A 12,472-nucleotide genomic window follows, 5' to 3' on the forward strand; every position below is an offset into this window, starting at 1 on the left:
GTAACTTTGTATTTTGACACAAAACATCAAAATAATTCTTATGAGACTATTTGGTGCCTAAGATTTGAAAATATGTGCATTTCCGATAAAAGATGCATGACCTAAAATTCAAAGCAATATCGGAATAGGTGATTTCTTTTTTCCTTATTAAAGGCCGGGTGTTTGAGCTTTAAGAATAAAAAAAAAAAATTCTTAAATGAATCATATATATTGTTAATCTAATAAATCTTATAATTTAGATATATCAAGATGTCTGTTTGTTTTATCATTTTTCGAGGATAGATTTTGAAGTTCTGAACTAAAAATTTAGCTTGAACATAACAAATATGAATAAATATTTGAGAAGATTATAGTCTAATTAATGCCTTTGAAAATATGTACACTGTCTTTGTATACTTAAGTGTAAAAATATATAATATATACATACTATAGATAGCATATACAACCAAAGTATATAGATAATGTATACTTTGGTCATGTTTGTAAAACTAGATGGACGAATGTTATATTTATGCAAGTTTAATACCTTTAGACCATCTAGTTTACAAAATATGCATACAGTAAATATTGATCATTTTGGAGACACTGAGATTAGGCATAGAGTAACAAATGAAATGGAAAAAAAAAAAACCAACTCTGGATTTTCTTGAACCCCCAACCATATATTCCAATTGATGATAAACTGAAAATACTACACTTTGACAATCCCAATCACAACAATCATGTTGTATTAGGCATAAGTACAAAAATAAAATAAAAAGCAGGCCCAAAGCTACAATTAACCAACAAAGAAAAACACAAAGGAGTAATCACCCTTACAACATATAGTCTGGTGATATCGATGAAAGTTTGTTTTTCACACAATAGATCTGCGATTCTCGATCCCTTTACCTTTCTATCCCCTTCCTCCATGTTATAAAAAAAAAAAAACTTAAAAATTTAACAAAATGAAATTAAAACTACTACCAAAGTAATTAGTACATAGAGAGAGTTCCTCTATGAACACAACTAATTTTCATGGACCAAGCTTGAAATCAATATGATTATCAGAAAATCTAACTCCTCCATTAGTATTCTTATAAGGCTTAGACCCCTTATAATGATTATCTCCATGTGCTGCAGCCACTTTAGAACTTGCAATTTTCTTATCAAATCCAAATTCTATATCCCCTCCTCCTCTTTTATTATGAAACTCATTGTGCTTATTATTATTATGTTTTCCCTCTTTTTGTTTTTGTGGTTGACCATGACTACTTTTCTTCACCTTATTAGCTCCATTGCTTTTCTTGCTACATAAACGTCCCACAACACAAGCAATAACAGATATGACAAAAACAATAGCTAGGACAACAAAAACACTCACAAATGAACCATTGGATGAGTTATGAGAAGAAGAGGATTGAGTCATTGGCATATTGTTTGGTTGGTTAGGGAAATTGTTTGGATTGTTAGGATAAACTTGAACTGGTTGTTGTGGTTGCAATTGATCCATTTTCTTGATAATTTTGGGTCGTGACGATTATGTTAGGGTAGGTAGGACGTAGGACGGGCCTTGATAGAAAATTGTAGAGTAAACAACAACAAGTGATTGAGTTCAGTAGTTCGACTAATGGTATATGAACTTGTTTTAAGACTAAGGTTGTGTTCTTTGAGTGAAACCAAAGGAAGATGTTGGAGAAGCAAATGGGAGATGGAGAACAACTGCATTAGCTAAGACAATACATATAGGAATATTTCAATATATATAAAAAGTTTGTTTCTTGAGTGAAACAAGGGAACTAAGAGACTTAGGAGAAACAACTACTCGCTACGCTTCATTTTATATAACTTATTATCTTTTTAGTTTGTTTAAAAATGAATGACGCGTTTTTACATTAAGTAACAAATTAACTTTAAATCATCCATTTTATCTTTAATTATGAAGTGATTTGTTAAGCCACAAATTTCAAAAATTTTTATTTTTTTTTAAATTTATATCAAATCAAATTAACTCATATAAAATGAAACGGAATATGCATTAAGAATCATACATGTGGGATGATTGCATTCCAATAGGTTAGATATATTCTTGGTTTTGTTTGAGGGGATTTTTGAATTAAAAAAAAAGTGGTACTTTTTCTTTATTAAAGAGAGACAACTAAAGATATTCTTGTTGTCCTTTACTGCAAGAAGGAAGGGTGTATATTTTAATTTTGTTTTTGCTTTGTTATTAGAGAAAGCAACATTTTGGCTTTCATTCCTTTGAATACTTCACTAATTTGTTGAATTTTCACTTGGCCCCATGAAAATTACTCTCTTATTCCAACATGACTCAGCTACTTTCACTTTATTGTTTTTATTTTATTTCATTCTTTTATCAAACATTTTATTGTTTTATTATACTGCATTATGTCTTCTGATGCAGGAGAGATTGCTATCAATACACTGCTATGTCAGTTTAGTCAGTATAGAACCTTACATGCCTGAATTTGTTTAGTTATATATTTTATTGTACTTTTTCAATACTGCTAGGTTGATTGACACACTAATCATGAGATTATAAACTTCTCATGATTTGGATGAAAACCATAAAATTAAAAATTTGAATTTTATGAATTTAAGACGTGTCACGATTTAAGTCGTGATGGTATTCACACTTCAGCTACTCAAACCTTGTAGGCAAATTTATAATCAAAACTAAGAAATTCAACTCTTGATATTCAATTCGTGTTATATAAATTGATATATGAAAAATGATACATTGCTTTACACATATAAACGGTATGAGCCAAATTTACTATCAACATTACTACTAAAACTGAAAAAAGAAGCTTAAACACGAGTGTGGGCTTTTTATTTTAGTTTTCCACTTGATGTTAGGAGTATATATATAAGAGTTCCACTTAAATTATATAGGATTCGAAATTCAAAATCTCTAATTTAGAATGAAGTAATTCACCAGAGCTCAGAGCTCATATCGATGCGTGTTAGTAATTATTGTTATCATTGATTTTCATGACAATTCCTTCATTTTTTCCCCACATCTAATTATTTTGGATGTCTCAAAAATTTTCTACATGCTGAATGATGAATGTACATCAATCTTCTACTTCCCAACAGTGGTCTAGGTTTACAAGTGTAGCATCATTGTCATCTTTTCTGAAAGGTTAAACACACGTTAGATCATGTTCCTTAAAACTTTCGACTTTTCAAAACATGGAAAAAATTTGGAGTTAAAGTTATAATTAATATGATTATGGCATAAATAAATGTTTTTCATATTATTACTGTACTTTTCACCTAATCATATTGGACTTAATAATATATAATAAAATTACATGCTATATATATTGTGGGTAAATTCAATTGATAGTGTAAATATATATGTATACTACAAGTGTGAAAACATAAACTCAAAATAATAGGAAATAATGAATTAAAGTATAACTTTAGTTGTGTCAAATAACTTGGACGGGGAAAAAGCAAAATGATATCTAATTGGGATTTGTGTCGAAAATAAGAGATTATATTTTGTACTATACATTATACTAGCTATACTCCCTTTGGCTCAAATTTTCGTTTCATCTTTCACACACCCCTCTAAAAATATATTATAATAATTAAAATAAATTTGATTGTCTTATTTTTAGTTTTATTCGTAAGATATGATCTCTTTTCCAATATAAGATGTTTATATTCTTTAAAAATAATCATTCTTTCCATTTATTTTTGTTTGTTTATGTTTGACTTAGCTGCTTACAAAACAATAAATAAAAGAATAATTTTAAAATATCATTTTTTTTGGTTAAAAATATCATCTCTATTGAGTACTATAGTTTTTAAATGTTGAAGAATAAATAGTACATATAACAAAGATAAATAAATACAAAATAAAATTGGGACAATTATGTTTGTATAACTCGACAAGTAAAAATGGAAGGAAGGAAGTACTTTTAAGGATACAATGGGAAAAATATATAACTAGTTTTGTTTTAAACTTTTAAAATGACAAATAATTTGAAAAGATTATTTTAAGAAAGATAATTTGAAACAAAAGAATTATTATGGTATTCTATCGATTCACTTTTACTTGTTCATCATATTAAAATTATATCTTTACTTTTTCTTCTCCTTTAATTAGTATATCAAGAGATTTACCTGTTCATCATATTAAAAATATATCTTCACTTTTACTTCTCCTTTAATTAGTATATCAAGAGAAAATATATTTTTTCCTTAATATCAATTACTCACTTCTGATTTATTTCTTAAAAAAATTGAACATCAATTAATAAGAATATTGTAATGAAACATCTATATCAATTATTATTGTTTTTAAAAATATACCGAATGAACACGTAAAAATAAACGAAGTTGAGATTAGAACAAAGTTGCTGAAATCGAGGAGGATATGTGTTAATAATCGCCGTATACTATTTATGATCTGGTCTTCATTTTTATATTAATGATTTTGAGAATAAAAGTGAAGGTGGTCATATTTGTTATAAGCATTGGTGGCATAAAAAGCAGAAAATAATCATCATAATGTGAAATGTGGAAAAGTAGGTATGAATCCACCAACATAAATTAAAGTAGATTTTTTTTTTCAATTTGCAAAAATGGAGAAAAAAGAAATATATATAGTAGTGGGAGTAATTTAGGACAGTACTCTTTGCTTTATACCTTGGCTTTTGGGAAAGTAATTATAGGATATGATCTTGATAGAGTTGGAGTAGGGTTCCTTTGTCTTCCAATGATTAAATCACTAATATGGTTGTTATAATCATTAATCACTTCATTAAATTAAACCTTTTGTCCACCTCACCTCTTTCCAAAGGATTAGCAACATTCTCATTTAATTACTCCTAACTATTTTGTTTGATAGGTTTGTCTTTGTATACCCCTTAAAAACATTAGCTAAAAGGTTAAGTCTAAATTAAATTTAAATTGTGCACTGCATAATTCATTTTAAGGGTGACACTCTTAATAAGATTTTTTTATATTCAAAATTTAAATTCGTAAATTTTAATTAAGGATGAACAGTTTCTATCACTATGTCATAATCCATGTTGGTAACCTTATATCACCTTAACTTTAGCTCATACCTAAATATTAAAAGTACAAGTATTTTTTCAACAAAACAATCCTTCGTAAAACCTTGGCATTTTTTTTTTTTAAAAAAAATTGGTCAAAAAGGAGATAAGAAAGATAAAAATTAGATAAATTGAAGACTGCAAAAAAGAAAAGAAAAAAGAAACATACAGCCTTTTTCACTCTTCATAGCATCCTTTTTCAAGTTTACCAGCCTTGTAATTTTTTCAAATCATTTATGAAAGAGCAAGAACCATGTTCAAAAGAGGAATATATAGAAAATGTTTTTGTTGATACATATTGAAGTTAAAGTATATTTTGAAAATAAAAGAAAAAAATATATGAATTAACATTCTTCAAACGCTCCTAGTAATTCTATGTCTTTTACTTTTATAAAGAACCAAATCAAGGGATGTTCATACTGTTTTTCTTTTTTTTTTTAAAAAAACAAGAAGATGTTAAGCCTTAAAAGATGAGAAAAGAAAGAAATAAAATTTAGCGAAAAATTATTTTTTTCCCTCTATAATAATGAAAGAGGACGGTTAATTTTGCGCTCATACGGTAAAATCTCACTAAATTAATATTTGGTTGATTAATAATTTCTCTAAAGTATTATACACATATTTGTGAATATTCGTGATGAACGTTTGAGTATTTTAATGAAGAAAATGCAGACATATTATACACATATTCTCATAGTATACATACACATTATACATAGGGGATTTTATCCTCATAGAACACGTATCTTTTAACATTAATTAAGGGGTCAAATGTTATGTTTGAACACAGTTATATTGAAATCGACGGAGGCTCAACTATAAATAAATTAGAGTCCAAAACTTAAAAAGGGCTTTTTTTTCTTATGTCAAAACGAGAGCAAGTTTTTTTTTTCCTTATAGGATGATAATGTCATGACACATCGTATTGATGGTCAATCAAGAACTTTCACGTTTAAAAGATGATTAAAGTAGCAAAATACGTAGTAAAAAGTAGCAGTTCCACAAGAGAAATGAAATCTTGTATAATAGTCAAGTTATTTTTCAAAGAACCACTTCAAGAAGTATAGTTAACCACATTCACTACACACCAAATGATTTCTTTGCAAGGTTATCTAAAATCTTGAACTTGATCATTTTAATGGAAAAATGACAAAATCATAATGACACTTATAAAACTGGACATCATTTTAATATGTTTAATACTCCAATGTACTCAATTCAAATGAGTTTCAAGAAACCTATATACTTGCTTCAACCACCTGCAATACATTTTTTAGTTGTGTTTTTTCAATTTCTCGAGTTGAGCATTACTTAGATACTATCACTGGATTGCCAATCTCCTCAATTTTAATACATTCACCAGTTGTTGCACGGCTTCCATGAAGATCCCCCGTCCATTTGTGCATGTCCTTCGCCTAACGGTCTTATTAATGGTACTGCTGTTTTCAAACATTGGTAGCAACGGTTGCTCCAGCAATGTCTATATGGCAGAAAAATCTGGGAAATTCACCCGGTGGCAACAGAAAATATTCTTTGATCTGACCATCCTCTGTCTACAACGGTTCATCGATGAAGATGTTCGTGTATTGGCATAAGGAACTCCTGATAATGAAATATTTGTGCTGACTGAGGCATGAAAACATTTAGATTTTCTTTGCAAGAAGATGGCTTGTAAACGTTATCACGGTTTGTAAAACTTGTAGAGAGTTATGGTATGCTCTTGAAAATGCTGGATTAAAGGAATTTGTGGCCTTAACGGCTTGGAAGATGGCTCGTAAACATTATCAGTGTTTGTAAAACTTGTAGATCTTCAAATGCTGGATTGAAGGAATTTGTGGATTTAAAATGGTATGATCAGATGCTAACAAAGATTAAATGAGTCCAATAATGATATATATTATGATTTATCAGCATAGCAAACAAACTCTTCTTTTATTAATTTTTTTCTTTAATGAAATAGTTCAATAATAGCAACTAAGAAAACATCAAAGAGTAGTATCGGTTACACATTTTTCAAAAAATTCATGGACTAATGCAAATGAAAAAAAATCAAGATAATCCTGAATTTCTATTTCAAGGCGTAATAACTCCAAAAACAAAAAAGCAACGTCCATCTTTCAAAAATAATGAGTAACTTTTTCTAGATTGTCACCAATGGACCCAATAAATTTGAGCTTTAACGTAGACTAATACGTTAATTGAGATGTGAAACTCGCAAAATAGTGATAGCTTAGGTGTGGTTTTTGACCATTATATGCAATACAAATAGTATAACCAAAAATTCTTCAACTCTAATATACTACACCAATATATTACAAAACAAAAAATATACATCAAGCACTGTCGCGTAGCTTTTTTTTTTTGGTTTTCATCCGGTTTTCGTTAATCACATTGGAGTCAGACTAAATGCAGATTCGCATCGGAAAATCTCACATTTGGGGGAAACCGCTCCCTAACAAAGGCAACTGACTCGAACCCAAAACATCTGGTTAAGGATGAAGGAGTACATCTCACTCCACTAGTACGTCCCTTGTTGGTATATGACCTAAGTATTGTTACATCAACATCCCTAAGAAAATGTTGCACACTTGACTCCACAAGAACTACTCCCATTTAAGAGTCTTATCAACAACACCAACCCACATTAACTATCCTAACCACCAGAATTAAGACCCCAATACCTGCCAAGAAACTATGAATGTTTTCAAAGTGTAGCAATCAACATTGAATATGTGTGTGTTTGGCCATAGATATTTTTCACCTTATCTGTAATATTATTTCGAAAAACTGTCTAGACATAGATTGTTACAATTTCTAAGTGTGATCAGAAACTTGTAAAAAGAGAGGTGATGTCTTCTACTTCTTCATATGAATATTTGTCTATAGGGAAAGATTATGACCTTTCTTATTTAGAAAATCTTGCCAATGAATGGGATTCCAGCCTCCCGAGAAATAAAGAACCGAAGAATCTAATTGAGATCATTTATATGAATCTCAAATTCCTAGATATGTTTCTCAGTTTGCAGAGCTTCACAACTCTATGTTGGTATGCTACACAGAAAGTTCAAGTCGTCTTTTCTTATACTGAAGTTGAAGTCAAAAGAATCAACTATCCCGGTGATGTTGCATCCGTGTTCTTTAAGTTGGAAGAACACTTTTGTGAGACTAAGTTGGAAATCAGAGATAAATACTCCTTCCCTGAAGCATCTGCACTACCACTTTCCTCCATCGTTGCTACTCCTGAATTTGCAAAGAAATTCATTGATACCGTTGTAAGGAATCTCAGTGGTTTATCAGAGATTTGTCATCCTTATATTGACTTAGTTCCTCACTCAAGCAAACAGCCAATGGAAGAGGTTGTAAAGGAGTTAAAGTTATTGAGAAATTTTGTCTACTTTATTTCAGATAGAATATGCTCGGATGAATTGGATCTTCAAAGCCAACGTACTTTCTTGACTCATGTTTTAGTTGTGGCTGGTCATGCAGCAATGATTGCTTGGTTGAATTTACCAAACCATTGGAAAGAAAAAAACTTGGCTTCAGCTAAAATGAATGCTTCATTTTCCGACTTCCAGAAGAGGATTCAGCCTATTCAACCATGTGTCCGCAAGATATATGTTGATGTCCTGCAAGCTCTAAAATCAGGATGCAATCCTAATATCGAAGCTGAGCATGTTTCTGATTATAAATATGGCTTTGTGGAGACTCTCATACACCGTTTGAAAGTGCTACCCGTTACTTTCAAGGATCAAATGCCAATGCTCAAATTCTTGAGAGACAATCTCATCAATCTACCAAGAGAGGCCTTTAATGATCTTGATACCGCAATTATTGATGCAGGGCTTCTAGTTTACTCGTTGTATGACAGCGTGGAGGAGAAGGAAGCCACGGCTGTTGGGGAGCCAAATCAAGTACCAGTTCTTGATTTCTCAGGCGATATTCCGAGTATACAAGCACTGATCTACCTCATCACTCGGAAGTCATTTCACTCCAAATTACCTAAGATTGATGGACTGGGATCTATTGATATCATTTTAGACCACCTGAGGGAGTATCTAAGCCTCTATTCAGACTCACTTTCTTCTATAAAGAGCCAACTTTGGACAATTCAGCAGCAATTGGAGCACTTTCAGAAGCATCACAATGGATCATTCCAGTATTTTTCAATGCAGGCGATTGCTATAGCATATGAGGTGTATCATTTGGTTGTAAGCTGCATAAATAATGATATCCCTCAGTGGTGCCTTGTTCTCTGGATTGGAGATATCATAGAGGAGATTACACTACTCATGAAGGAGGTAATGAAGAATCGTGATGAAAAGAAAGTTGCTGACTTGGTATTGCATAGTACCACTGATGTTGTCAGTGCTCATACGTCACAACTTGCTCGGATTACAAGTACAAGGGAAGAAATGGTGGGTTTTGATGAGGTAGTGCAAACACTAAAGGGGAAGCTAATCAGAGGATCATCAGAATTGGATCTTATCTCAATTGTTGGAATGGCCGGATTGGGTAAGACAACTCTTGCTAACAAGCTATTTCTTGATCAGTTAGTTGTATCTCATTTTGATGTCCGTGCACAATGTTGTGTATCTCAAGTATATACACGTAAAGACTTGTTATTAACCATTCTTCGGAGTGTTAAGAAGGATATAGTCATCAGTGATAAACTACCAGAGAATGAATTAGCAGATAAGTTGCGTAAACTTCTATTTGGTCAGAGGTACCTTATCCTCATTGATGATGTCTGGGAAACTACTGCATGTGATGAACTAATGCCATGCTTCTATGATGCCAATAATGGAAGTAGACTTATCCTGACAACTCGCCATGATCATGTTGCCTACCATGCTAAACTCGTTAGTGATCCTCATTTTCTTCGAAAATTTACTCTAGAAGAAAGTTGGATGCTATTGAAGAATAAAGTGTTCAACAAAAAATGTTGCCCTGTAGTCTTAGAAGATGTTGGCCAAAAGATAGCACAAAAGTGTGGTGGGCTACCTCTTTCAGTTGTCCTGGTAGCAGGTATTCTCGAAACGATGGAGAAGGAAGAACATTGTTGGGAACAAGTTGCAATAAATTTAGGTCCACATATCCAGGCTAAGTCACAGGATATAATAAGTCTTAGTTACCAAGATTTACCATTTCATTTGAAACCTTGCTTTTTGTATTTTGGAGTATTTTCGGAAGATGAAGAGATAAAGGTATCAAAGTTAACATGGTTGTGGACAGCAGAAGGTTTGGTAAAAACTCATACAGAGAAGCTTTCCGAAGATATAGCAGAAAATTACTTAAAGAACCTTATAGGAAGAAACCTTGTGATGGTTTCCAAGAAAAGTTCCGATGGTAAGACCAAGACATGTCGCATTCATGACTTGTTGCTTGAGTTTTGTAAAAAGAAAGCCAAGGTGGAGAACTTTCTACAATGCATAGACGGGTAATACAATCTAAAATTTTAATTCGTTGAATCAATTTTATCTTTTAAATGTATTCTGATCATATTAATTTCTCTATTAACAGGGACAATGCTAATATGAATCTATCTTCTACTTCCTATCAGAAGCATAGCATTCAACGACGCTTATGCCTTCAATTTCAAGTTGATAATCTTGCAGAATGGAGTTCGATTTATTCAGATGTACAATCTTTCCACTTGATGAAGGGAGGAAAAAATGGATTATCTTCAATACGCTATGCATCACACACTTTTAACAGTTTCAAGTTCCTGTGGGTGCTAGATTTAGAATTCACTGTAATTGATTCTTTCCCAGAAGCGTTAACCTGCTTGAGATATGTTGCTGTTAAAGTTGCTGAAGATTCTTCATTGACATTCTCGGACAATCTTTGGAACCTTGAAACTTTAATAGTTAAAGGACTTGGAGGACGAGTAACTTTACCAGACACCATTTGGAAGATGGTCAAGTTGCAACATTTGCATGTATACAACCGTGCTATTTTCAATATAAATAATGCTCACCGAGAAATGGATGGATTGAGAACTCTTTCCTCTACATGGTTTTCTTGTGTGGAGGATGCAGACAGGATTTTTGCAAAGACACCAAATCTTCAAAAACTGAGATGTGAAGTTTTGTCATGTCATGGCTTATTCCCTGCATTTAACAATCTTGAAATGCTCAAGTTTTCTTGGGGTCGTTCGGGGACATGGGCCACTGAGCTGAACTTGCCACCAAGTCTCAAGAAATTAACACTATCCAATGGTTGCGTATCTGGACTTGATCAGGTTGCAATCCTCCCCCGACTTGTGGTACTCAAACTGCTAAACGTTTCCATTAGTTCCCAAGTATGGAAAGTGACCGATGGGCATTTCCCTCACCTCAAATTCTTGAAACTGCAAGATCTTTCTTTTTCTGTATGGGATGTTTCAGATGATGCTTTCCCATACCTTGAGCATTTGGTGTTAAGAAGATGTCAATATCTTAGGATGATCCCTTCTTGCTTTGGATACATGACGTCTCTAAAGTCCATTGAGATAAAGTCATGTAAGGAAGAATCACTCGCTGAGTCAGCCTTGGAGATCAAGAATATGCAAGTTGATGAGATAGGAAATTCTGATTTCCAGGTCTTCATCCACAAGTAGATCAACAATGCTCTTGTACTTTGTCTCGAACTGATTATCAGGTATGTGGTTGATTAAATGCGAACTGAAGTCTAAATGTGCTAATAGTTGCTCTCGACTCACGCAGATCATGAATACGTTTTAGTCCCACACCCCAAATCAATTAGCTTCTTATATTAAATTCACTTAATACGGACTAGGAGTAAAAGAATAAGCAACAAAAAATAGTATTAGCTGTGCCATGGAAGAATGACTATATTTTTGTTTTAACCACTCCTCAGTTACAAGATTAATTCTTCCAATTTTCTTTACAGTTTTTAAGGAGTTTTATCAGCTGAAGCAGTTGGAAAGAACAAAAAGGCTTATGTAAGATGTATTAGTTGGACTACTGGTGGTATCAATTATAGTATTCTGCAACTGATTTTAGTGATTTGTTTGCTTACAGAATGAGAATGTGTGTATGATATGTAGATATTGAATAAGCGATGTGTTTCCACCTGTTATTAATATTGTTTTGTACCTGACTTATTTCCTCTTTATCATGTTGTGGATAGTTTTGAGTTCTTTCAGCCTCGATGATTCACTAATAAAACCAAATTCATACGTAATAGTTCTTTTATATAAACATCAGAAAGATTACAAATACTAATACAAAGTTCCTAACTTCCTTTACTGTTCTTGCATCTGTGTAAATCTCAATTTCAGTATTCAATGTTAAATGTCTACGATTCATTTCATACATGTTCATAACTATGGTATTAAGTTTGCTGCAATTTATTTGGGAGTTGGTTAAGATGGACAAATCCATTTTATCTTTCATGTG

General features: G+C 32.1%; 2 protein-coding genes across 2 annotated transcripts; one reads left to right on the forward strand and one right to left on the reverse strand.

Moving 5' to 3' along the window:
- Positions 1 to 641: 641 nt before the first annotated feature.
- Positions 642 to 1,785, reverse strand: LOC107018904. Its single transcript, XM_015219495.2, has one exon. It carries the CDS (start codon positions 1,490 to 1,492, stop codon positions 1,016 to 1,018), a length of 477 nt encoding a protein of 158 aa, XP_015074981.1. The 5' UTR covers positions 1,493 to 1,785; the 3' UTR covers positions 642 to 1,015.
- A 5,934-nt stretch (positions 1,786 to 7,719) lies between these two features.
- Positions 7,720 to 12,257, forward strand: LOC107020963 (putative late blight resistance protein homolog R1B-16). The gene is made up of 3 exons (XM_015221519.2): positions 7,720 to 10,509; positions 10,593 to 11,711; positions 11,964 to 12,257. The coding sequence occupies exons 1-2, from the start codon at positions 7,922 to 7,924 to the stop codon at positions 11,668 to 11,670; spliced, it is 3,666 nt and encodes a 1,221-aa protein (XP_015077005.1). The 5' UTR covers positions 7,720 to 7,921; the 3' UTR covers positions 11,671 to 11,711; positions 11,964 to 12,257.
- The last annotated feature ends 215 nt before the right edge of the window (positions 12,258 to 12,472 follow it).

This window comes from Solanum pennellii, chromosome 5 (assembly GCF_001406875.1).
Source record: "Solanum pennellii chromosome 5, SPENNV200".
NCBI classification, from domain to species: domain Eukaryota; kingdom Viridiplantae; phylum Streptophyta; class Magnoliopsida; order Solanales; family Solanaceae; genus Solanum; species Solanum pennellii.